A 27,354-nucleotide genomic window follows, 5' to 3' on the forward strand; every position below is an offset into this window, starting at 1 on the left:
TGCTCAAATGGCCCCATGCACATCATAAATGTCATTCTTATGGGGCTGCCACTTTGAGCAAACACTTTAACCATTGTGCTCTAAACATGAAGGTCACTTGGGGTGTGCAAGCAGAACAGCTGCATTCTAAATAGTGGAATATTGGCAAAATATTTCTTCGGCGGAAATTTAGATTATGTATATACCAAGGTTTCGTTTTTTCGCTCTCCTGGATCTCTCACCTGCACTTCCGTATTCTGCAAGAAAAGAGATGCGTGCAAAATTCATTTCACGTTTGCACGAGCAGTTTTTCTTTGATCTGTGGATGAGAGCTCTTACAAACTGTACTCTGAAATGTTTCACCTAACTCGGCACTCACTACATTTACATGCAAGTAGAATTCCGGCTGTAGTCGGAATACTAAAAATTCAGGATACACAGTTCAACGCAATAACTGTCAAGCAGAAGGCATACATGTGCCGGTTCACAAACTGATGCAACTTACCATAATCATTATACATTACATATATATATATATATATATACACATATTTGTCATATATATGTATGTTATATATTCAGATAAAGAGTTAACGGTTGCTTAACTGACATTCTGTTATCCATAAAGTCCCCCATCTGGAAGTGAAATAAACGTAGAATGTGTACTTTTACTTTACATTTCGGATTTGACTAATATCTATCTATCTATCTATCTATCTATATTCCTGTGAAATCTACTTTGTAATACTTTGGCACATAAAATTTCAGTCCATTCCAAAATATTACAAGATAATCTCCAGGAACATTCAGCTGCTCACATTATCAGCGGCATCATAACACGTACGTTTTACAAGGCTTTTAAAAATACGTATTCTGCATGTATTTTACTTGCATATGGGAGATAAATTCAAAAGATGGATGGCAAATACACTTAATTCAAAGATGTCAAAAATCTTCTACAAGGCTGTCAATAACATGTTGAAAATATCATGCAACAGCAACAACAACACATTCATGAGGGTAACATGAACTGATTTGAAGAAAGCAGCAGTTCAGGACCTCGGCTGACATGACACGTCTGTGCGCCCCACGGCGTCCTCTGCTCCTAAGTCCCTTTGTAGTATTTTGCCAAGGTTACGTGTTAGTTTTAGATACAATCTGAGCTTGTTGGAGAATGAGCGACGCTCTGAAGGCTTTGAAAGGTCCAGGGTGTCATGGGTTTCTTTTAAATAAAGGATCTAAAGGTTTTGTGTACGTCACAGTTGTTCTAATTTACTTCGGTAGATCTACTGGAGAGCAGCAAGTACTTGAGCCACTCTGAGAAGACAAAGAGACTCCTGAACGTATATAGAAATAGGTGAGAAACAACAGCCGACAAGTAGAAAATCATCCTATAGACCGTGGAAACGTACTAAACAAGCAAACAGCTTAACACAAGGCCAAGCTAGGCCGTGGTTTAGGTGAGGCCCGTTCAACAGCAGCGATGTCCACTGCAGATCCGTGTGTGCAGATGTACAAAACATAAAACAGAAACGCTTATACAGCTCCCTTTACTCCACTCAGGGACAATGGAAACAAACCAGACACACATGTTGTGATGGGTACCCAAAAACAATGGGTGACCCCCACACAGATTTGTTGAATGCATTCTGGTATAAAACCGAGTTAGTTTAGTCCGAACATGGCACCCGCTCTGGAGTACTGAAGGCTGCGCCGTATCGGCGTACTGCTCTCTGTCAGGCCTTTCATTTCAACATTCAAACACAGATTGTGTTTTAAAAGAAAGCCTTTATTCTCGTAATATTGAAACGAATCCTGCATGAGTTGCACTTGTCTTTTGCTCTTCCTAATATTTACATACTTTGTATTTAATTACAAACAGTAACCCTAAATTCACAGCACAGGCTGCATACTCTGTCCACTCCACCAGCCACAGGCGACTTCACTGCAGGTGGCATTGGGTTTGGAGGGTACAGAGAAAGTCTGTCCGTTTCTCTAGAGCTTAGGTACCTAAAGTACGTCAAAGCATCCAGGCCGAGGTAGTGAGCATGTGCAGAAACGCTACACAGCGGCCGTTCAAACCAAGCTTTCACTCTGGGCCGTCCAGCACCAGCAGCACCACCAGCAGCACCACCACCAGCAGCACCTCAGTTCACAGATATGGCAGTTTATGTTTAGTAGGCAGCCTCAGGTAAAACGTCCTTTAATTCTCTAATGCATTGCGTTTCTATGTGTTATGTAGTGATCTCCTGTGCCCCTTGTGTTTTCTGGTTGGCCCATCCTAACGCCAACTCCTTGTTTCGCTCTTTTCTACATTTCTTGCCAATTTTCCCTATTTGAAATAAATTCTCATATATAAAGATTTCTTGGCTAGTCTGTCTCCTCAAGCCACAGGTCATTTGTCACTTCTTATCCCTATGGAGACACTGTAGATATCATAAGTCTCTTATAAAGGCATTCAGAACTGTAAAGCCCCTGGCAACGGGTGGTGCCCCTCTTGGTCTTGCTACTCTCCTTTGGACCGTTTACCTGAGTATTAAACAAAAACCTTCCTGAAATGGCTTGCAGATTTCTTCTTCTATAACACACTGGCCCCTTCGTCTTTCTCACCAGATGAGCCACCAGCTCGGCTCCTCTACTGACTTGAAGCTCATCCAAATAAGGAGGTGGAGACCCATATCAGGTCAGTGCCCTGGTTACTTCCAATGCCACACCACCCACCAGGAATCACTTCAGAGTCAGATCTGTTCCCACAGAGATGTCTGCAAATACAACAGCTCCCAGGAGCCTTTGAGGGAAGCTTAACTCTTGCCATGAGCAGCCTGAAGAATCACTGCACCTAAAGAGCTTAACCCCAGCCAAGAACCTGTTGGCAAGCTGTGCACTCAGTTTGTCACCAACATGTCCTCTGCCTGCATCTCTGCGTTGTGAGAGACAGCCAGGACCCCCTGAAATGAAAGGATGTGAACACTGCCACCCCCAAAACGCTAGATGGCAGCTCCCCTGGAGTATGGTGGTGCCCCGGATTCCCACAGGGCATCCTGGGATTTGGAGTTTGGTTTCTTAGCCCTGTTGGGTGCCATGGGTGCCGCCAGGGGGAGCTGTGAAAAGACCCGGGGAGTCATGCTTCCCTTATAGCCCGGACGTACAAGGAAGTCACGAGGACGGACGCCCCAAAGTACTTCTGTGCTGATGAAAGACCTTGGGTTCTCCATCTGACTATTTAAAGGACTGTTGGGAACCCAGCAAGCAAGCCAGAGTCGGGTGGAGGTGGACAGAGCTTGCTGGGAGGTGTGGAGGAGAAAGAAACGAGAGAATTGTGTTGATGATTGTGTTTTTTGCCTGCTATTTGTGGCTGTGGTGCTTAGGGGGCATTATTTAGAAAAGAAAGAAGAATTCAAATACTTGTGAGTGCTTTCACCTGGTGTCCTGAGTGTCTGTCTGTTGGGTTTAAAGGGGCAACAGTGACCCCTAGCGTCCACAGTGTCTCCAGAGACTGTGAGAGGGCCTTACGTCTTTCACACAAGCCCATGAATGAACACAGCGCTAAGACCCCACCCTGCATTCTGTTATTAGCCAAGTGTGGTTCAGATGCGGGTTCAGGCCCATGAATGAAGACCGACATGCTCCATCCACTCAGACTGGGCAACCTCTGTATTACCTGACTGCTAAAACAGCACTGGGCTCTTTCTTATTACACGTATGAACGTAAAGGTGTCTCTCAAAATGTTCAGCTAGCATGTATGAAGTCGACTTATTACCATTGTCACGCGCTGAGGAAGTGTGTTGGGGGCTCAGAGCAAAATGACACAATGAGTGATGTGAAAGTGCGTGTGCGGACTTCGAGAGTTCACCTCTGGAAGCCCTGCCCGTTCCAGCGCCAGTCCCGAATTCAGAGTGCGGGAGCCACTTTAGCCCAGAAGGGCTATCAGCCTGTAACGATGAAAACGTTTTGCTAGTCTTTCGTTTTCGTTACTTTTCATTATTAGCCTTGCTGTTCATAAACAGAGACTTGATGGCCTCTTGTTCCTTTCAATACGCCTGTTTTGTGTCCCGGTCACAGTGACGCGTAGGAGGCATGCTATGGCACTACTCTGTTGACTGTTCTTTTAGCGATACAGTACCATGCTAGAAAAACGTTTTTTTAAAAAGTAAGGCTGCCTAGCCTAGGCTGTCGGTGTTGACTTTTTCGGCTTCTTCTCATGTAACATCCTTTTGTATTAACATTTCCTCAGGCCGCTGTTTAGTTTGGTGTTTTAGTACCTCTTCTTTTGAACGACAACCCAAGACGTTTTGTGATCCTATGCCACACAGTGGCTCTGGAAACATAAAGCAATTTACACAGAATCTGTGGCCAAGAGAACCAACTCCCTCTAAAGACTCCCGGCTCCTTTTGAGTATTCAGTGTGCCGCTTTAGGGGTCTTTACCTGACACAGCAGAGTTCCTATCGGTTCAGAGAGTAGAATGGAAATGGGAAGTGACTGGAAAATGCTAAGGAAGCATGCAGACAAATGAGTCGAGCCCATAAACACTTGACGAAATAACAACACGTTTGTTTTTAAAAGTCCACACTTCCTGAGACGAAAGTGTACAGTAATGACACACGGACAGACATACACATGCAACACGGGGGGTAATAACATGCAAACAACGTCAAGGCTCAACAATGGCAAAGCAGAACTGGGGTGCAAATCCATGTGAAGCTCTTCATAGACGGCGCACTTATCAGAGTACCTTCAGCAGAATTCAGAATATTAGTATTCAGAATAGGAGGCGGAAAATCATCGGAATGATGTGCCACATATTCTCCATATTCAGAATACACCTGCCATCCATCATTAGGTATTCTTGCAATATTCTGAACATGAAAGCTTGCATGTAAATGTGGAAATCAAAAATAATTAGTTAGAACTATTTTTGCATGATTTCATGCTGTATTGCTAAAACAGATCAGGGGACATGCTGTCATATTAGAACGGCCAGAGTGAGGCTTCCAAACCTCATCCATGATAGGACCCTCAACAAGATGGAGCCTGGCTGAGACAATCTACAGGCCACAAAGGAACGGATGTGCGTTCCCGACTGGCGTCATAATGCTGTTGCTTTTGACAACCCATCACTTTGTTTGAGGGTATTGAGGAGTCCAAGTTATTGGAGACGAGACCTGTGAGCACTGCACCTAACAGCAGGCCTCCGCTTTTACTGCACCTCAACTAACATCTAACACTGGACACCGAGCACCTGAATACGCACGTAACGCATTCTCAACGCATGTCGCATGAGTGAGTGAATGAATAAAGTTATCTGACATAACTGTGGTGTGAAATAGTATTTGCCCCTTAGATCAATCCACTGCTTTGCAGCCCTCTGCAGACTGATGGACAACTGGAAGTCAACCATTTCTGTTTGCTGATCTCCAGGAATTTCCATTATGTGCTTGTCGAATCTCTGACAGCAGCAGCCAGACCGAGTCAGCTGAATCTTCTCATCGATTTAATCGAGTTGGTGAGGCGATGTCCCTTATCTACTATTGAGGGTTAGACCTGAAAATACTTTCACAGCACTACATGTAGACCAAGTGTATTACAGTATATTTAAATGTGCAAATATAAACTTTAAGGAAATTCATTCATTTAGAATTATTGACATGGAATACGGTTTTACTCCAAACTGAATATTAATTTCTGAAAAATAAAATGAATGTTACAAATGGTGCAGCTGAGTGGCTGAACGTTCGTCAGTTGTATTCCGGCTGCGGTGGAAAAGGAGCGAGGAAACAACAGCAGTAACCAGCGGCAAGACGGACAGAAGACCACGGCGAGTAAAAAACGAGTGTCACGAAGTGCCGGCGGGATGTCAGAACTCCGTTTTTGACGTCTTTGAATCCAAACAGGACAGAAGACAAACAGGCCAAATCAGGGTTAATGTGGTCAGGACAGGTGACGTGTGGCACACTGCGCTCAGACACATCGCCGATCCAATAATCAACGGGCCTTCTACTGACCATTGACAATGCCCATCTTTCTGAGGTCCTCATTGCTCTTCAGCTTTTCCTCTGTGTTGGTGCCTCTCAATGGTGAGTTAGCAAACATTGCGTGGGCGTGTGGAACATGAGCTGAACGTGCTGCATCAGTACTTGCAGGGGCAATTCATTTTTAACTTCATTATTCCTTTTCTGATTCTGATTATTTATGGGATTGACGTTTTGTATTTCAGTTATTGTCACCAAACGTGTTTCATATCGATTGGCACGTGTGCATGTCGGTAAGAAGTTTACTGCACTTTGTACAAATGACAATAACGACCCGTAAACCACCTTCTGGGCCACGTACTGTGTGTATTTGGTGTGATTGTGTGAATATACAAAGGCATACAGAATATTGAGATATCCCGAGAATGAAAGGCATTATAGACACAACAGGCAATGTAGATCGTCCACACGGTAAATCACACATTAGAACCATTAAAAATGAATACAAAACTCAAATCTGTGCTATTGCAGAATAATCCAAACAATAAGCAGTCCGCCGTTTACAGATTTAAAACAATACTGCTCATCAATTGAACATCCTTACTGTCTGTAATAGGTTCCATGCAGAAGCCAAGCAACGCGTGTAAGAAATCCACCACGTTATTCAGGGAGTCCTTATTCACGTAGTCTCTCATGGTTTGTCGGAACTGGAGCTTATCCAGTTTGTATAAACGAGTCAAGCAGTTCTGGGCCTGGAGAAAATCAAAAAGAAAGCAAGGCGCCCATTAGACAGCAGCGCCGACAGTGGCAGTGTTTCTACGTCTCTGCTCTCAGACAGTAAGCGGTTCGAGCCAGCGCTACACATGTATCACCATAGGGCACTTTAGAAACAGTATGTGGAGCGTCAGATTTTCAGTTTACCATTGGGCTTTTAGAGGATCAAGTACAAACAATAATAATCGCAGGACATCTGGTGGGACAGAGGCATTGTCATCACAAAATCAAACAAATCTGTCAAGACTGAAATGGCATGATGCCTACACTTCGCCATAGCAGCAGGCAGAGAGCGGATTCTACAGCAGTTCAGGTGCTTAGGGTGGATCGGTGTTTGTGTGTGGTCCTTCAGCAATAACGGTAATAATCCATTTTGTTTCTATAGTGCCTTTCCCACTGTTTACCTCCCTGTCTGCATCAGTGAGTTAAACAGGGCGCAGGTAATCACACACACAGAGTGTACACTGTCCAGGTCCCAATCACACAGGCTAACTGGTGCATGGACTGTTACTGTTATGTCGCTCTGCTGAAATCGCGTCTATGAAACACAGGCTTGCTTCCCACATTGACCAGAAACACCCCCTTAATGTGACTCTCATCTGATTTGTCTTCTCACCTGTAGTCGTAAACGGTCTCCCGACAGGCCCCTGTGACCCTCTCCACACCCATAAGCACAGCCCAGGCATTTGACAATTTTAATCAGCATTGTGAGTGCAACTCTATGAGGGCTTGGCGGAGCGTTGTCATCCTGAGGGGAAGAGAATAAGCGTTAGGGCAAAGTGTGCGAAACCTTTATCAGAAAGCACTTCTAGCCATCATACCTTCACTGCTTGGGGGCTTCCAGTTGTCTCAAGCAAAACAACTAGGAAGGTAAAGGGCAAGCAGGAGCTTTCTCCTTTTTGTGTATAAAACGGCCATTAAGCCGACAGGCAATGAGATATTCTCGGTCACAACTAGTGTTCTGACACCAAGGGTGACACAGCATGTCCCCTCTGAAGACAACATAAATTCACACAAATCTTTAATTCCTCCATTTTCAGAGAAGCTTCCAAGCTCAGTGCATTACAAGACTTCATGAAGGTGTGAAATGGTAAAGCGATTCCTTGATGTCAGTGATTTTTGACATTCCTCAATAAATATGACCCTGGACATGTGACTAAAGGATCGCTGGCTCATTGTCTTTGGCTACAGTCAATACAAACATTTTATAAAAGAGCCATTTTCATCTTGTGACCAGAGAAGCACTCGGTATGTAACTGGACCTTATTCATCCTGCTCACAAATCCACAGAATGACAACTATTCGTTTCCTGGCAGAGACACAACAGGTTCAGAGAGGACTTTTCAAACTTATGAATAAAAGAGAATGCACTGTACCATTTCACATTCTTCGACATGTTTGGCTTGAAAGGGGCGCTGAGCAAGTGCAGCAACTTAAACTGGTATGGCTGCGACTTTTGACAAATGTCTAACACACTACATTTACTTGACAGTCCGCTCAACCAGTCCTCGGACTCCTTAAATAAGTACCTTTGATGTAGACAAGAGTTTAAGTACAAGCACAAATACTGCCACTTGCACTTTGAACCTGGCAGCGTGGGTACTGACTGCAGTGAAGAGTGCGGATGCACATGAACGAGGATCTCAAATGGAAAGCAAGCCTAAAGGCAGCTGCTTTACCCACTGTGCCAATGTGCCACTCGCATCTTAAAACACAAAACAAACGACATGAATTCTTCCGTAGTCACTTCTTCCTCGTAATTACAGTATAAGCCCTCAGATGAGGCATCATGCACCAGCATAAACAATAAATAAGACAGTAATGATTACTTGGCAAAAGAAAAGTTCAGCTCAGTGAGTCATATCGTTTGAGCCTTTGAGTTCATCCCTTAAGACACTTTTAATGGGCGCACCTTGCTGTCCTGCTGTTTGTTTTGCTTGCTGTTGTCTTCTCTACAGCTGCCACTATCTCCTCCATCTCCTCCTCCTCCTCCGCCGCCCCCTCCTCCTCCACCTTCATTTCCTCCGCCACCAGCTGGCGCTGCCCCCACGCCTCCAGATTTCACATTGACGCCCTCCATGACTTTGGCCTCATTGCGCTCATTCTCCTTGCCTTCGGTCCTGGAAACCTTGCCCACTGAAGGGACCACGCCCAGCTGCAGCAGACATTCGATGATGTTCAGAGCCACGTCACAGATGCGGGAGCTGATGTCATGGGTCAGTACAGCATAGACTGCTCTTAGGATCGCCTGCAAGACAAAAGGCCTTCTTCACCTGTTGTTATAAATGAATGTTTATTTAAACGTCTAAAGATACATTCACATTTGAGAGAGGTTTTTTATGTTATATTGTGTGTTCATTTATGTTTTTGAGACAACATGACATAGAAAAATAAAAGATACACACTGTACATAATGTATGAGTTTCATACAAAGCCCAACACTTTCCATATCTGTACAACTGCACAAAAGGCAGGTTACTTGACAGCGTGTGCCTTACACAGCAGCATCTCAGCCACCAGAGGGCACCACAGTACAAGCCACTCATCTGAAACTAATGGTGGATTCAAGGAAGAACACTTACAGTCAGATCAAGCATCCCATTCTTGAGGATGAAATTGTTTGTACCCTCAATGCTCTCTGCGTCTTCCTGGCAGCTGTAGTTGATGCAGGAATCAGTGAGGCTGCGCGGCAGGTTGGAGCAGGCAAGGGGCTCAATGGGCATCTCGGGGACTGGTGCCGGGCTGCAAAGTTTCTTCATGTGCTCGGTGAAGAAGTCAGCGTAGCCAACATTGAAGGAGGCCACTGTGGTATTGAAAGTTGCCACAGTAATCGTGGAAATCTGGGATCGCACTGTAGAAACACATTCAGAGGGAAATGTCAGCTGATCAGTGGGCTCATTTTTTTTTCTGGACAACAGACATCCTATTCATTGATATCACAGCATTCACATTAGGCAAATAAAAAAAAATGACACCTCTTTAAAAGTATTTTGTAAGTGTGATCTCAGTAAATAAGATTGGCATAAAGACCGTTAACTGAAAACTGCTCAATTCGAGACTGCATCAGCGGACGACTCAGACTGGGAGAAGAGAAAAACTGCAGGTGACCCATGCCAAGTGGCCAAGTCGCCCAAATCAACCGAGAGCTGGGCTGACGCTTGAGCACAAAGTAAAAGGCATGTAGAGACATTAGAGCGGAGGGGACTTGTGAGTGGAGATGGGTGCCGTCAATCTTTACCCTACACTGTGTATAAGTCACGCATGTAAAACAGCAGGATACTTCAACAAATAAAGGAACATACATGTAGCTCTGGTGGCACTGTGTTTAAAAATGAAAATGTTAGTCATACAGCACCAACAAGTCAGAAACTAGTAATAATATCATAACAGATCAAACGATATGGAAGGGTTAAATTAAACTTAGTTTTAAAAGAAGAAAGTGAAGAGCAGTTGCAGAAATACTAAGGTAAGGAAACCCAGATGTGAATGTCCGGTTGGCAGAGGAGCTAAGGGCGCGTGGAGGATTCTACCAATGAGACAGAGCAGCAGCCAGAGCACAGGGTAAAGGACAGAGGTGACGTGCACGAGGACTCTAGTGGCCGAGTCTATTGTGTGTCTTCACAGGAAGGCCAATAGTCAAGGCGAGACGCAATGAAAGCATGCACAGGTATTTCAGCCTCTCTCCTGTTAAGTAATGGCCGTATTATGGGATATTGTGAGGGTGACAGGTGAGCTTATATGAGGCTGAAAGGTAAGTGATGAATCATAAAGGGCACATAAACAGCACACAACTCGTGAAGGTTGAACCGACACTGCATTAATATTAAGGATGAACTCTGAAATCGTGTTGACTTGTTTCACACAACACATTGCTAGAGATCACCAGCAACTCAAATATCAAGCACGGGGCATAACTTGACTAATAACTGCCCATTAACTATCATAAAAAAACTCACTTGGCCACACACACCTGTGCGCTCTGATTCTTAACCCACTACTGTATACAAAATGTGAAAAATCCAAAAACGATAAGGAGCTGAAAATCAGAAGCAACCCAAGTGGGCAGAGCAGACCATGCAGGCCTCATTCAACAGACCCGTAGGCTCAGAAAGGCGCAGTCAGGGTGTCACAGGATCTCGAAGTTAAGAGTCGCTGTATCCCTCACTTTATGATTTCTGATGCCAACACCACAGTGGCTCGTACGTGGCTGGAAATGAGAAGATCATGCAGCTTTGAATGTAACCCATGCCTTGTGATATGGACCGTTATCTTGTAACTATTAACGAATGTGGCAATAACATATGGCCACAAATGGGTCAACAGAAATGTGCTGTGCTCTTCAGATGTTTGCCCACATGTTAAGAACCTCTTGTGTTTCAAAAAAAGCTCTGCTTGACCAATGAACCACCGAATGTATTTATTTATTCAGGAAATGTTTCTCCTGCTTGCCATTATGGTTCTGTCCCAATGTTCCGTTGACCTTGTAAGCGGTACGTGTGAGTCACTGGGCTGTTCTTATGCTGTTTCATACCATCTGGGCAGGGGTTGTATATTCTGATGCACCCTTCTGCATGCCACTGCCTTCCTGTGCCTGCTGTCAGCCTGCACAATGTTCACCTTCTAGTGTTGCTGCCTCTCACTTCAGTCCACAGTTTTTGGTCGTAGGGAAGCAGTCAGTAGGATATTGTTAGGATTCAGACTAACTCTTAACAAGCCTGCAAATCCATACCTTCTTTGACAGTGTTTTCCCCGTGACTGTTGGAGTGGTCTGGTATGTCACTCAGGAGGGTGTGATGGGAATGAGAGTGTTTAGCACTCAGGCTGTCCATTTCTGTATTGGTGTCAGTGCTGCCTCTGCGAGTGAACTTGCCTGTTGGTAGAAAGTAAACGTGAAGGTTTAGACATGAGAGGCTAACTCTGATTTCACCAAGAGTGCTCCGACATTCACAGACAGGCCACGCCATGCTGTGAACCCTACAGTGTTCGGTGCTCCACTTTCCATTCTTCGGACAGGACTTACTGAATTACATTACTAAGGTACATCTGTTTGCGAGACATCATCTGCACACACAAGACTGCTTGGACTCCATTGTCTGAAGGACAAACTGACATTCAGGAAAAGGGCAAAATATGTCTTCTCACCCAGGATGGTGGTTTGCCACCCCCCTCGCTCCAGGCCACGACGTTCATCTGCAATTCCAGAGAAACTTCCAAAGGAGAAGGTACTACGGGTTGGTGACACATCTAAATGGTCTTCATGTAAAAGAAATGGGACTCCCATTCGGCGCTGGCGCTTCTTACCAGGGTGATGGAAGGGGATAGAGCCTTTCCGTTCACGGTCCTCCTTGCGGCTCTTAAACTGAGAAGGGTAAAAGAGTTTTACGGTTTCATATTTTCAGCACACAGGTTCAAGAGTAATACAAATGGGTAAAAACACTTGTGCAAGTTTACACTTCTGCTAGGCATGCTGCGTTAGAGTGACCACAGGCCTATGAGACAGCAGGAACAACTGAAGATGGCAGGAGACGTTTGTTTTCTGCCCCCACAGGTCGTTTCCTTTGTTTTACAATGCCATTACGAGGAGACTGCTCTATGCATTACTCACCTTTTTGAAGATGTTCATGCCCAGATCAGTGGACAGGTCCGGAACGGCCTGTCTCCGCAGATTTGTCATGGAAACCTTAGTGAAGGTTTCTGTACTCAGGGACTTTTCCTCTTCGTTGCATTTTAGCGTCATGTCCTTCGTAAATGAGAGAGAAAGCATTTTATTGCTCGTGAGACACTTTATTGTCTATGATAAAGTTCTTAGCCTTCAAGGCAATTCCTTCAATGACGCTTTATAAGCACAAAGATACAGAAACTAACAAGCATACTGCCAAAGCACACATTTTACTGGACCACAAATAAACGTAACACGTGACACTTAAAAGATAAGGCACAAGAATATACAAAAGAAACATTGTACTGATTTTACTGTGATTGTGATGAAGAAAAGATAGATAATGACTCTATGAGGCATACGACATGCAGCTACACTCTGCACTTGTGTGTGTGTGTGTGTGTGTGTGTGTGTGTGTCAGGTAACGTGTACAATAACTACTGTAGTTTAACATTTACATTTGGAAAAAGAACTTTCTCAAGATGGAAGAACAGATAGCTTATACAAAAGTAGAATTCATTGACAGCCAGGTGCTTGAAAATGCATGGCCTGAGATCATCCAGGAGCCCGTGGAGATATTCTGTTACAATGGCCACTTTATTCTGGAAGTGACCCGTAGCTGTAGAAGCAAGTCTTAGCCATGGACCTGAAAAGGTTTGTTAGGAGGAAGAGTGGCCTGATGAGTGTGTGTGTGTAGAGCGGTAAACAAGCCTGCAGCCTGCTGGGTTAGGTGTCCAAGGACTGCTGCTGCTTCATGTCCATTGTTGCTTCGAGGTGGTTTATTCATTAACGCGGTTTTACATTTGGGTTGGATATCATCAATGAGAAGCAAAATAAAAATGTGGCTAATGAACAATGTCACTTAGCACTTCTCTTCTTATGGACTTCTAAAGGACAAAAGCATTGGCTGGCATTGCCCATCATCTGAACGGTACAGAGCACAGCTGTAAGTGGCTTCATGCAATATGAACACAAGTCTAGGCTGCACATGCAGGTGATCAATGGCTCTTTACTTTTTATACCAACTTCCACTACACACTCTTAAACAAGGCGCTTTACGAAGAAACGCAAAGTAATGTGGAAGATGGCTGTAGACTATAAAATAAATACCTGGCTCTTATGTGTGTTCACCAGAGATGGCGTGGCAGCCACCATCGAACTGCTGCGAGGTCTTGGCAGTTGTGTGGGCAGCTGCTCTGTTACTCTCTCAGGTTTCTCCTCCAGAATCTGGCGCAGTCTTTGGAGATAATACATCAATGCCCAATGAATGCCTTCCTCAGACCAATGCGGATGCAGAAGGCAGCGAAGGACAGCCACATCAAAGTAGGTGCCATAGCGAGACCGCTGAGAGGGTGTGACCAAGGGGGATGCTCTGGGCAGGAGGAGAAGAATATGATCAGAATCAGCAGGTGCCACTCTGCGAGAGCAACAGCACTGCAAGGGCTAACATGAAACACAAATGTGACGTGAAGAGCCCGTCTTCAATGCTGCTTTCAGAATAAATAAGACAACATGAGGACAAGTACAGGTAACCTGCTGCAGAAGAACCACAGGGACGCTTCTCTCTGGACGGATTGCTAAACTAGGAGGCTCAGCATTTAGAAAGACGCATAAAGGTTTGAACATGTGAAATTAAAGGATGCACAGACAGCTCGCAGCACAACATTCATCATGTTCTACTGCAGACGCTCAGAGTTTCAGGTGGCATTACGCCAGGCAATTAAAACACAAAGCTGCTGCGCTGGTAGTTGGCAGGCAGTGCCAGAGGGCAGATGCTCTGTCAGAGCAGTGGTGAGACGGAGGGAGGGTGGCTGGGTGGCTGCACAAACATCCTCAGCCTGCCAATCAATCGCTTTTGCTGCAGTCCCGTGTCCATGGCAACACTGTCCAGGATGCCTTTCTCTGCAAGCGTTCAGTCCGCAGTGGAATACAAATCATGGCATTAGTCCTGGTGATGACTTTACTAGAAATGAATTCTGACCTCAGTGGGACATCCTGGCAAGTCTGCTGCTTTGACATTGTATCAGGGATGACGGGATTAAACACATTACCTTATTAAATACCTTATTTATTTAGAAGTCATTTGTCTTATCACACTTAAATACAGTGTATTATATTGTTGCCATAAATCTGATTCAGCTCAGCGCTATCTGGAAATATCATGAAAACAGAGCTGACTTGAATTACACTAATGTTAGCTTCACGTAGACATCATCGAGAAATCAGGATGGCAGGCTAAAGTGACGTTCTGTCTCACGGCCCCTAATGCTCAGACACACTTTGTTTTACACAGTGCCCCTCTGCAATGGGTTGCGCCATCTAAAGTCTCTGTACAGCTATCATTATTTCCATAAATTGAATTCATAGTTGCCTTGTTGGCAGGTTAAATGTCAATTTAAAAGAGGGGGTCAGAGGCAGAGCCCAGTGCCCTGGCCACTAATGGTAAATACCAGCGCAAAGTGTCACATCCTTCATAGACTTATTTTGGTAAAGAGGACGGGACATTGTACTTAATTTGATCTATCTGCTGTAAATCAAAAACGTATCTGGGTTGGCAAGCAGAACTATCTTATCCCAGAAGGAAATTTGTTTAGACATATTGTATATCTGGCAAACAGACGGATCAGAACAGAAAAGCTGTATAAATAAATAAATCCAAGTTTGCTGCCTTCCTAGCTGTTCAATTGTTTAGCATACTTTCCGTGACTGACGAGATGTCACGCAAACAGTTGATCTGAATGTGTGGGCTTCCTATCAGTCAAAAGTGGTGTCTCTGGTAAGAGAAAGGAAGGGAGTAACTTGGGAACAGTGGCTGGAGGCAGACTGCAGAGGCACAGCAAGGCCAAACCTGCGGGCTGAAGTACCCACTGGGCTCTACAGAAGGTAAAGCTTCTGTCTGAGGAGCCACCTGACTCCCAAAAGGTTTGTGTGCGGTATGTCGAACTAAGAGCTGATCATGACAAACCACTGGTGGAGGACAAAGAGATGAAAGTGGAGGAGAACAACCCAAGGTGACCTGACCTGACCTGACCTGACCTGTTCTGTTACTCGGTGCTTCAGATGTGTGTCATAAGGCCGAATGCCTGCTGTTTGCACCTTAATTAACAGGCTGTGTCCATTTCTGGATCGGGTAATCTTGTGAATTGGTGTTCAGGATCCAAAGTGATACCATGGCACGACGCTGCGACTTTGTTATGTAACACTACGCTGTGCAAAGATATTCTGCACCCTCACAGGATTTTCTTGGCACATAAGAATGACATTTTACTCCTTGAGCAACTTAACAGCCTGTAATGTCCAAAAAACTGAACATTCTGAAGTCTTCACTTGATGCTGTGAACACAGCCCTGGTACCCCAACATGTCCTGCAGCAACAAGATGGCAGGATCTGACCTGACCCAGGCGTCATTTTGAAACATTTGGCTTCAGAAAACTAACATTAATGATCTAATTTTAGTCAAGCCTGGATAGAAGAATCCACATAAGAAGTCAAGTTGAAAGGAAGCCCTAATTCGAGTTGGGTCTGCTGAATGCACCCAGTGTGCCAGGGACTCATACAGAGAGATGTCAACAAGGACCATTCAAGATACGGTCATATTACAGGATATACTGCAGCACCTCTCCACACTGAACTCCAGGCCATGGTGCTTTACGTTACACTGCTGCACAGCTGTTTCCACATTGTACAAACTGGCACATGAAGTGGCATGCAGCATGGCATTGCTGAGGTGCCTTTCAGAACACAATACCAGCTGCAGTGTGACCTTTTCTCTACCTACTTCTACAGTGGGATAACTGGAAGTTGAGAAGACCTGCTCAGGAACACACTGGGAGTCAGCGGGGGGCACTGATGTGGCAGCTGTGCTGTGGCTTTTCACAGCCAACGCTGTCATAAAGAATTTTGCCATCCAGCCTGTGCCTGTGAAGGAGCTCAATCAGGGAGTCATTTGTCGGGTGTGAGTTAATCTAACAGGACAGACACTCGATGCTGCTACTGTATATACTGTACGTCACCAGTATATGAATGTGACGGCCCAAACAGTATTTTTAGGTCACTGTATTAATCCCTGAAAGTAAATAAATCTCATTGTGGTGCCTGAAAAAGAGACAAGCAGAAGAAATACAGAAATCCCAACTCACACACACACAGCTCAGGTCTCGTTTGCTGATTCTTTCTCGTTGAACTTTATATTTTCTTGCAAGGCCACATGGTTGCTAGGGGTGTCTCTTCTTTATTCTGTTAGAAGCTCCAAGTGCAGCAGCAAATGGTGACCGGAGCGGCAGTGACACGACAAAGAAAGGACATTTTTGTGATGAGGGCCCAGGGGCTCAGTTATACAAAACCGTCTGCTAGCTATGTGAAGCACAAACTCCACACTTCGCAGTCTGGTCACCGGATATGCAACAAAAGAATCACAAAGGAAATGCCATTACAGCATAATGGGACCAAAATGCACGTTCTTCACAGCTGGGTGATCTACAGTGAAATGCAGCCATCTTGTGCCACCTTTCTCTTTACCTTCCACTGGCCACGTTCAGCCGCACTTAAGCACAGCAGCCAGCTCCATGAGAGCTGTGCCTCAGCCAGCTTCGGTTTGCATAAATATCTAAGAAGATTGTGGACTTGAACAGGAAAAGGCCCCCTGGCATCCTGAATCACTGCAATTTAGACTGCGGCCCTGAAATGAATCTCTGCCATGAACTGTGCAGACAGAAAAGTGGGCTGTGTAAGAGCGGAGAACACAGGCTGAAATGCTTAATTTCATTACTTCTGCCTAATTACGGCACATGATCTCTAGCAGGCACTGGGGACTTTACAAGGAATGTCATCTGTCGCTTTGCTCCTTCGCTTCTTCTCCAGCAGTAAATGTTAGATTCTAAATAGTGAAAAATGTGCTTGAAGAAAAAAATCATATATTATAAATGACGACTGAGGAGGTAATGCACCAACAAAATATGAATACATCTCAAAGCATCATAAAACATGTGGATAAAAGCTTTTGATATTCGCAAACAAAACGTGACTGCAGTGGCAGATGAAACAATCCTCAAGAAGAGGCCACTAAAACACTCGTGTCACGGCACACCACTGCTTACCTTTTCTGGGCGGCCAGTTTTTCCTTGGAGGTCTGGGAAGGCCCACTCCCCTCCATGGAGTTGCCACGGTGACAGGTCTGCACACTGGCGCTGGGTAGTAACGAGTCTGATTGTGAGGTCTCGCAGACCACCTGGAAGCCCTTGGTAAACATAGGAGGTCACAAATTAGTGCAAAGGAGCAGAGAAAAAATAATGCAAAAAAAAACAAATTTAAAAGGTGAAAGAGGAGAAGATGAAGATTGTTGTACTTAAATGATCTTGTACTACTTTTCGGCTATTTTTGATATCTTCGGCATATTAAATATTGCTGTGCTGGATGTCATATTATTTTAGGGCTCGACGTTACGCCCCTGGCTATATGCAAATTGACTTACTGCTTCACAGCCGCCATGCAAGGCCCAAGCCATCATAACCTTTACCTAATGTGTGATGTGATACATCAGGCCAAGGAAAGAAATCCTCACAGTGTGACTCCATCCATCCATCCATTATCCAACCCGCTATATCCTAACTACAGGGTCAAGGGGGTCTGCTGCAGCCAATCCCGGCTAACACAGGGCACCAGCCCATCGCAGGGCACACACACTAGAAACAATTTAGGATCGCCAATCCACCTCACCTGCATGTCTTTGGACTTTGGGAGGAAACACGGGGAGAACATGCAAACTCTACACAGGGAGGAGCCAGGAAGCGAACCCAGACGGGTCTCCTTACTGCGAGACAACAGCGCTACCCACTGTGCCACTGTGCCGCCCCAGTGTGACTCTGATTACACACATCCCCACACTTTTACTCGATAGAAGTCAAGAATCTTACTCTTCTAAAACCAGATACACACTTTTTGGTATTTGAATCACAAGGGTGGCAAAATAAAAAGAAAACTAAAATGCCCAGATCACAAGCCCATGCTCATCCCGCTGCCTCCTCTTGCTATTTATTGATACGCTGCTGCTACGCACTTGAAGTGTTTGGAGGACAGTGTGATTTATGAATTGTGCAGCTTTCGCGTCCTCCCTTTACCAGGGTTCTCCAGCTCTGGTCTTGGGAGGGCTACAGTGGCCACACGATTTCATTCTGACCCATTTCTTAGTTAGTTAGTGTCCAGTTTTTGTTGTTAGTTAACGCTTACTTACATTTTCATTTACTTGCTATTTAAGACTCAGACCCCTTAATTGTTTCTTTTGTCTTTTAATCAGCAGCCAAACAATAAGGAGATAAAAATGAGCCAACATCTGACCAGCTAACCTGTACCTGTCATAAATGATCTGAAGATAAGGAAAGGTGAAGGTCTGAGTGATGCTGATCTGCTCAGGTCAGCAAAAGATTTTGACAGTGATCTTTAAAAGAAAATTAACAATTTTGGAAATGGCAGAATAATAATAAATAATAATACATTTTAATTGTTTAGCCCCTTTCCCATGCTCAAGAATGAGAGCAGACACAGGCCACAGAATTAAAAAACGGGTTTAATTAACACCAAGAATTGGCTTCTAAGGAAGAAACATGATGGAGTGGAATTGGTTGGAATCTGAAGCCCCAACTCAGCTGCTCACCTGTTGGCCGCCTTTTTAGGAAAACAGAAGCAGAACTGAGTTTGTAAAAAATAAGGCAATTAAAATGAAGGGAAAAAGAAGTCCATTAGGAGCAGAAATTGGTCACTAGTTATGAAAGTGGCAGGAAGGAAGAGCTTCAGCTACTGTAGCCCTCCAGGGTCAGAGCTGGAAACCCCAGTTTAGACGATTCCAACTCAGGAATATCAGTATTTCACCAGAGACCGCCATTTTTCAACTTAGACACTGGTAATAACGCTGACTAGTTTGATATTCCACTTGAAATGACCAAAGTGCAAATGTATAAAACATTCATTTCAGATGTTTCCCAGGTTATTCATGTTGATGTACCCTGCTTGTTCATTCTTCTACTACGCTGACATCACGTGCGGATGTTCTCTGTATTGCAGTCTGGTATTACACACTGCACTGTGTGACAACATGACACAACACTCACAAGCTTGACTTTTCACTCTTATGTGCTATACAGGAATGACTACAGAAAAGAAAATCATAGAAAAGCTATTGAAATAAAACAAATTAGAAATAAAGATTACATTTTACTGTACTACAGGAAGTTTAGCAGCGAGCCTGCGATTAGTCGGGTGGCTTCATAAGGAAACAGCCTGCCTTGTGCTCACTCCTGCTGGAAACAGAACGTGGCTTGAGGGGCTGCTTGGGACCACCAGCTCTACACCCACATTATCCAAAGTCAAACATTTGCTGTAAATACCCACCGTGCAGCCCGGGTTAGACGCCTCACAGGAGTCTTTCTGCGGATTGTTCAGGGAGTTCCTCTTTGCTGAAAATAACATGCGCCAGAAAAGAACAAAACAGCTGAGTGTTCCAAAGGAAACAGAGACATCTCGTTTACTGTTGTCATTTTAACTTGTACAGTCACAAGACAGGAATGTGTCACCACTGAGATTCATCGATAATGCTAATCCTACATGGATTATACAGTTAAAGTCACGCATGTTCTGGGAATTCACAGTTATTCCGCTTAATATTGTGCCACTGGATGGATGGATGGATGGATAGATAGATAGATAGATAGATAGATAGATAGATAGATAGATAGATAGATAGATAGATAGATAGATAGATAGATACTGCAAATAACTTATGTCAAATTGTGTTTTAGGTTTATTCTGGTATATTACCAGACGCTGCTGCACCTTTCTGTGCCTTTCCTTTGGCATTAAAAAGATTTCTATCACCATCATCCTCGTAGCACATTTTAGTGCCAACGTTGCTAAACTGCTTTTCAAAGTAATTAAAACTACAGTAAAATAAACTACTTTCTTTACTTGTAAAGCATTTTACACATTGCCTACCATCACAGAGTGTTCTTCAAGGAAAAAATATTTTCATAAAAGTGGATCAGCTCATCTTTATTTTATATTGCACTTCCATAGGGTCCACCATTACAGAGGACTGCACAAAAACAGTTACATGTAAGGAAGTGAATTCATTCCTGACCTTTCTCTTATTTAGCACCTTTCACAATGGCCACTCTGGTTTTCTCCAAAAGCACTGCTTTTATAAATTAACTGCACAACACAAACAAAGCAGGGTTGAGCCTCCTGCACCCCACAATTAAAAGCAATTTAAATGAATACATCAAACATAATTATTGTTTTACTGAAGAAAACTATTTAATAATTGAAAACTCATTTTGCAAAAACACAACTCAGCACAGACCAGAAATAATAATAAATAATAAACTGTGGAAAAGTGCAGGAAGCAAAGGAGCCTGTAAAGGTAGGCCCTTATTTCCCTCTTTTTTATCATTATTGTCTGCTCTTTACTGTTTTATATGTATGCTGTGTGTCTGGCTATATAACAGACATCATATACTGTACATTTAATGTATAGAAACTGGGAGAGAGAGCGAGAAATCTATTATGTGTTGGTTTACCACCCCCATCCAAACGTAATAACATTTTAAAGATACTCAGGGTGGTGCTGCTCACCTGTTACAATGTTTCTGATTGGCTTGATAAGTGCTGTAAAAGCAGGAACCTCAGGCTGTCTGTGCTCCCACATTGGCTGCCAAATGACAAGGCCACTGGCCAATCGGAATGTGAGATCTGACTCCTAAGGAAACAAAACATATACACACTTAGGAATAAAGCATATGGGTCTGCTATTACTCGGGCTGAAAAAACAATCACTTTGCACTGATTATGTACTGCTCAGCGGCAAGGAAGAGTGAACAGGGTAGACCACTTACCTTAATTCTATTAACCAGTGGGGCAAACAAGAATACAAATAGTTCAACTGTGGCCATGGACTTGTGAAACATCTTCTGTTTGGCTTGCTCATCATCTTCTGCAGAACTGCCATGCAGGCCCTGTCCAGAAGATCCCTGGTTTTCCAACTGGTGTATGAAAGCACTGCTGCTTCCTGACCAGCTTGAATCTCGACCTCCAAAACTTGTCTCATGATTACACTCCTGAGCTGCATCTAGCAGCATCCAGTGCAGGGTATGCAGAAGTTTGGTCTCTGCTACGCCAAGTTTGTCTTGATGTCCTGTAGATAGATAGATAGATAGATAGATAGATAGATAGATAGATAGATAGATAGACAGACAGACAGACAGACAGATAGACAGACAGACAGACAGACAGGCCACTCATTCATTATCCCAAGTATCAGGTGCAGGTCAGTCACCAACCCTGGATGAGTTGCCACTTCATTGCAGGACATATTCCTGGATGCCCACATGTCCTCATTCCAGGTCTCTAATCTGTGTCACAGATGTGTCACACTGGACTAGCCACAGACACACACACACACACACACACACACAGAGAGACCGAATCACAGCATGCACACACCACACATCGTGCAGGTGGAAGACAGGCATGCTAACTGCTGTGCTGCTACACTGCCCTTCCATGGGTGATGTTTGGGGGTACACAATAGGAGTTACACAGCAAGGCAAGTCTGCTTGAATTCACCCAAAAAGAAGGAATCTTAGCAAAATTCCACAAATAAATTTCACAAAATAAATTATTTTAAAATAACAAGTAATTAAATATAAGTGAGATATTTTCATATTCTTTCCAGCTTTTTATGTTTAAATATTTTAAGCAATCATCAAAAAAGCAGCTACTTAATGATGGATATAATTAAAATACATGACTACTTCTATTCCTCACTAAGAATAATCAAATCTGCATGGCGTACATTAAGGATCGGATGACTGGAGTCTGCGTGGAACACTGGGCCCCACAAGGGACTGGCACCCTCTCCTGGGTTGTTTCCTGAATTGAACTCAGTGCTGATGGGATAGGTTCCTGAAAATCTGTATTTGAATTATTATGTTAAGCAAAAGCATTCACAAACGAATGCATTATTTGTAAAATAATGAATCTGTAAAGTGAATTAAATAAATGTCTAATTATAATTACACTTTCTATGTTAAAAACACAAATCTTACATGGATAATTCTGTACTCATATCATGTGTTAAATCTGAATTACTAAACCAAGTCTGAGTTGCTCTGAGCTGATGCCAACAGCATTGGGTGTGCAGTGGCACTCACTATTTTGGGGTGGGTGCCCATCGATGACTGGGTTTACTCTTACACACTCCACACACACACACTGACAGACAGGGCCAGTTCTTCTAGTCCTGGCCAGTTAATGTAACGCCAGGCTCTGGTGCTGTCTTCACCACTGCACTACCCACCCTAAAATGTATGGTCATTTACAGTAAGCCTTCTTCACCATGCTGCTCAATGGGACCAGCCACCTACCACAGACATTAATCATCAGGACTATTCTAAAATATTAAAACACAAGCTGTATAATAACATGCATGGAATGATATTACTGCCATCAAATCATTAACAAACAGAAACAGATTAATATGTAAGCCTTGCCCCAAGTCTTCTTTAATTTACCCAGCTTGTTGCGATTCGACAGCAGGATAGATGTACATTGTAGTACATGTGGCAGAGCAGCCTGAACAAGTTCCCATCGGGAAATGCTTTGGATTGCTTCAGACAATGAGGGGGAAAGACCATGAAGCTTGTTTTCCACCAGGACTCTCTCAAAAGACTGCAGTGGGAAAAAGAAAATAAAGAAATACATACAAACACAAGTGCTGCAGAATCTTTAGATACGATTATTGACTGTAATAATCAATGCATACTCTGTGTGTTTTAACAATGGACTCTACTACTGACAGCAAAGTGCAGTGCCATTCATTCTCTCTCTTTCTTTCAATGGCTCCCAGTTTCCCAATATAAACAGTAGAAAAGGACAGTATGCAGGAAAAACACCTGTCAGTGTCCAGTTTAGTCTTTACTACCCAACACTGAAATCAAAGCTACGAACAGGTGGCACTCTCTTTCCTACATGTGGCAGTACAATCTGCCAGCACCCTCTTAACTCCAACAGACCTGAAAGACAGAAGGTTCAACTCCTCGACGAGAGAACAAGGGCGAGATTAAGAGGACTAAAGACAAATATCCAAGACTCTCAACTCTGCTCTTAGCTATTTATTTTTCATAGAATCTAAAAAGATATTTAAAAGCTTAAACATCTATAAAGATTATTTCCATAAGTGAAAATCTGTCTGCCTCTTAACTATGATTTGTATACAGTATATTGCCCTTGTGTCTGTCTATTTGTCTGCCTGCTATTAACCTATTCTGTATTTTACTTACAGCATATACGTGTATGCATACCTATATATGTGTATATAAACGTATAACTTCAATTCATTTCATTTATCATTCTGTGATCATCAAATCTTCAAATGTGAATGGCAGTTTTGTGTTGAAGAACTTACCACACAGGAAGCTTCATACTGTTTTCCAAGCTTTGGTCTCAAAAAAGCACTTTAAAAACACAAAACACAGCAAAAGGTGATTAGATCAAATAATGAAAGCTCTTAAATCTCTGCCACTGCTTTGTCAATAACACTCGGCAGTTTCATGACACCTTCTAACCCTCAACTGCTGCACGGTACATAGAAGACGAAGACAGCGAGCCAAACATCACGCTCTCACAGTAGCAGGTACTAATATGTGCGAATACCACTCGTAGACTCTGGTGAAGCACATACTAAGCACATACCACGGCCTAGCCCTGAGCCTGTGCAGCAGTGCCGAGACACATATTCGGTGTGATTTCTCCTTTTATTTTTCACATTTTTTTTCTTTCTTATGGCATACGTTAAAGTGCCTGCAGTGCCCACCTCCCACCAACACTTACATGTCGTTTGGTCAAACACGACATTTGGTTTATTTTAGGGTAAAATTCTAACCTGGTTTGTCTCCATAAAAACGTCTGTATTGGGAATGGAATCCCCCTTCCACATTCCTGATCGGTCTCGTCCAAACTTTTTCTCTTAACCATTGCGTTCTCGTCGACAAATATTCGCCGCTCTATGTCATAGAAATGTAAAGCAGCGCTGCCGCTTCATGCCACTCATGTTTTCGTTTCGCGGAAAATGGCTGCAAGTCGTGCACGGTGGCAAAGATGCGGTTTCAGCACCACCCTCCGAGGACAGCAACCAGGAGATGAACAGTCGAGCAGCCGGCGCCTCGCAGCCTTAAAGGCACACGACACTAATAACGCTTGTCATTGGCCGGCGAGCCTCGCATGCAGCAGCATAAAGGCAAACGGAACAGGACGAGGCGCTTGAGAAAACGTCCCTTTAATCGACCTTCCTGTGTTGACAGACCCACGACCTTCACAACAAGGACCACCGTCGCCACCCCACAAAACGCTATAGCCTTAGATACCGCAACGCGCACGCGCCAACGCGCACTGGGCTGCCCGGTTTACGTGTCTTCTCGTGTGTGTGTGTCTTGTTGGGAAGTTACGAAGCTTCCGACATTAAACGTCTGAACGGCCCCCTCGTGACGACCTGCGTGGCACAGCAAAGTCAAACTGCGCTGACGGCTTTCGTAAGACGCTGGCGTTTCACATTTTACATTTAGCGACTTCTGACCGGCTGGTGTGGGACTCCGAGGTCGTGCGTTCAAACACAGCAACAGGCCGTCAAGGGGATGCCACACATGCGCCTTCAAAGCCCTCAGAAATCCGTAAAGCTAGTGGGTGATTCGCTCTTTGTAGTCATTTTATAGTCTTCATTATGCTGGACTCCTTTTTATTTATTTTATTGCACACTACACTTGTCACTTTCCATAGGGTGTGGATGGCACGTCATCTGCTGCAAAATAAAAAGGCCTCGTCACATATGAGGTGCTCACAGCTACTGCACGACCACCTGCTGCAGCATCAACTAATTCAGGTTTATTGTGCTGGCGGGTTTCTTTCCAAGGCAACTTTCAAATCTTATTTTTTAAAGCACATCCACTATGTGACCACTGTCAGGTAAAGGGACTCATTCAGGGTTGCAGCGAGAGAAAATGGGGCAATGGTGGGGGATAAAAGAAGAGTTAAACATCCATCCATCCAATTATCCAACCCGCTATATCCTAACTACAGGGTCACGAGGGTCTGCTGGAGCCAATCCCAGGCAACACAGGGCGCAAGGCAGGGAACAAACCCCAGGCAGGGTGCCAGCCCACCACAGGGCAAGCACACACACACCAAGCACAAACAGCAGCCCGCAAAACAGTGGGAGCAGAAGACGAGAGTAAAGAAACTGAAAAGGGGCCAAAGTCAAAAACTAGAAACTGAAATATCAAAGGGCGGCCTGCAAAACCAAAGACATTGTTCAAAATCCACACAAAAGAGGTCACAGTTTCAATGGGCTCCTTTTCACTCTGTCGAGCATGAAAAAAAGGAGCTGGGAGAGCCTGACGACTCTTCATTTCCAGCTATTTTTCTTGAAAACCCACAAAGACATGAGGAGAACATGCAAACTCCACGCAGGGAGGACCCGGGAAGCAAACCCAGGTCTCCTACCCATTGCGCCACCGTACCGCCCGGACCAAATGTATAAGGGACAATAAAGTTAAAGACGAGCTGAGCTGTGTAAACCTAGAGACGCTGGAGAGGCTTCTACCGCAGCCACAGCAACAGACGTTTCACGTTGATTTACATGGGAAACCTTTGCTTTGTGTGCTTTTCAAAAAACAGAGTTGCTTACAAAAAAATATTCAGCCCTCAAAGAGTTAATACAACCCTGTTGGGATCTGTGGGCGCCGCCAGGGGGTGCTGCAACTGCTGCTGAGCCCTTATGGGCTGCTCTTCCACCTCCACCACACCTGGAAGTACTGCCAGAAATGGGACAACAAGCACCTGGAGCACCCCTGGGTGTCTTATAAAAGGAGCCAGCAGCCACCAGCCACTAGTCTGGGAGCCAGAGTTGGGTGTGAGAAGACAAAGCTTGCCAGGAGCAGTGGAAGAGAAAGAGAAGGCAAAGAGAAAAAGAAGTGTTGTGTGCTTTTACGGTGCTGTATTTGTGGGAAACGGGGAAGGCATTTCCCACAAAGAAAAGGAAGATAAAATAAAATAAACCTGTGTGCTCGTACTTGTGCCTCTGTGTCTGTCTGTCTGTGTCAGGCTTGGGTGGCAGGAGCGCCCTCTGCAGGCCACATTGCTTTACTGAAAGGTTACTTCTACGCTGAAAGGGAAAGAAGGTAAGAAACACAGCACTTTAGTGACCACCTGATGAAGGCGACACAGTGTAAAACGCTGCTCCTCTTACCTTCCTTCCTCCTCAGCATTCAAATAATTTCCTGAGTTTCCTTCTGGATGTGCAATGCAGACACAGCTCCTCACTAACTTAGTTAAGTTGTTTCAGCTGAAACAATAAAAATGTAACAAATATAGCCGAATGAGGTCTTGTTATACTTCTTACTTACTCTTCATCACATTTACTGAAAGAAATCCACTTAAAGGCTTCACTCTCTTGTGGGCTTCAGACATTTGGAAAAAACGACTCTCAGAATTTGCAGTAACTACCTAGCCCTGCCCACTCATGCAAATGAAGTACCTGCAGTTCACCAATCAGAGGAGTGATGCTCTCAGAATTTGCAGCCTGCAGGTGGTGGAAGGTGTTTGGATGGCAATTTGTTGGCATGAAATGGACTAACCAATTGTAAGGCAGACTGTGTAAGATTTTGACTGTGATGGGACTGTAAAGTGTCTGTCGAATCGGGTGAACCCAAAAATGGGGTCCAGTAATTAATGAGAACAATCTAGAAGCCTGGATATTGAGGAGAGGGCGTCGTCATGTTTTATGCTGTCAGTACAATGACATCACAGGATGTAACTTCCTCAAAAAGGCAGAGTCAACTGCCAGAAATGAAAAACTTTATAAATTAGTAACACTGAGGAAAGGACAACAATATGCAAAATTAACAATCAACACAGGTTCTAAAAGGAAT

At 44.1% G+C, this 27,354-nt stretch overlaps 1 protein-coding gene across 15 annotated transcripts in view; it reads right to left on the minus strand.

Moving 5' to 3' along the window:
* The window catches only part of LOC120530703 (protein unc-80 homolog), a 101,642-nt gene extending 76,899 nt beyond the window's left edge, over positions 1–24,743 (minus strand). For 4 of the 15 annotated variants that reach the window (XM_039755142.1, XM_039755148.1, XM_039755141.1 and 1 more), the window contains exons 1-16: positions 24,315–24,723; positions 23,838–23,886; positions 22,924–23,101; positions 21,268–21,566; positions 21,008–21,131; positions 19,769–19,833; positions 17,482–17,621; positions 13,495–13,756; positions 12,331–12,465; positions 11,868–12,084; positions 11,455–11,595; positions 9,308–9,576; positions 8,638–8,973; positions 7,342–7,473; positions 6,556–6,703; positions 186–236 (exon numbers count right to left, since the gene is read on the minus strand). In XM_039755142.1, coding sequence (XP_039611076.1) covers positions 186–236; positions 6,556–6,703; positions 7,342–7,473; positions 8,638–8,973; positions 9,308–9,576; positions 11,455–11,595; positions 11,868–12,084; positions 12,331–12,465; positions 13,495–13,756; positions 17,482–17,621; positions 19,769–19,833; positions 21,008–21,131; positions 21,268–21,566; positions 22,924–23,101; positions 23,838–23,886; positions 24,315–24,406 — 2,638 coding nt within the window. In that variant the 5' untranslated portion in view covers positions 24,407–24,723. Of the gene's footprint in view, positions 1–185; positions 237–6,555; positions 6,704–7,341; positions 7,474–8,637; positions 8,974–9,307; positions 9,577–11,454; positions 11,596–11,867; positions 12,085–12,330; positions 12,466–13,494; positions 13,757–17,481; positions 17,622–19,768; positions 19,834–21,007; positions 21,132–21,267; positions 21,567–22,923; positions 23,102–23,837; positions 23,887–24,314 lie in introns of those variants that run through there. The other 11 variants (XM_039755153.1, XM_039755154.1, XM_039755150.1 and 8 more) reach the window with 9 other exon arrangements.
* Between the last annotated feature and the right edge of the window lie 2,611 nt (positions 24,744–27,354).

The sequence above is a fragment of the Polypterus senegalus genome, chromosome 6 (genome assembly GCF_016835505.1).
Source record: "Polypterus senegalus isolate Bchr_013 chromosome 6, ASM1683550v1, whole genome shotgun sequence".
In the NCBI taxonomy this organism is placed as follows: Eukaryota; Metazoa; Chordata; class Cladistia; order Polypteriformes; family Polypteridae; genus Polypterus; species Polypterus senegalus.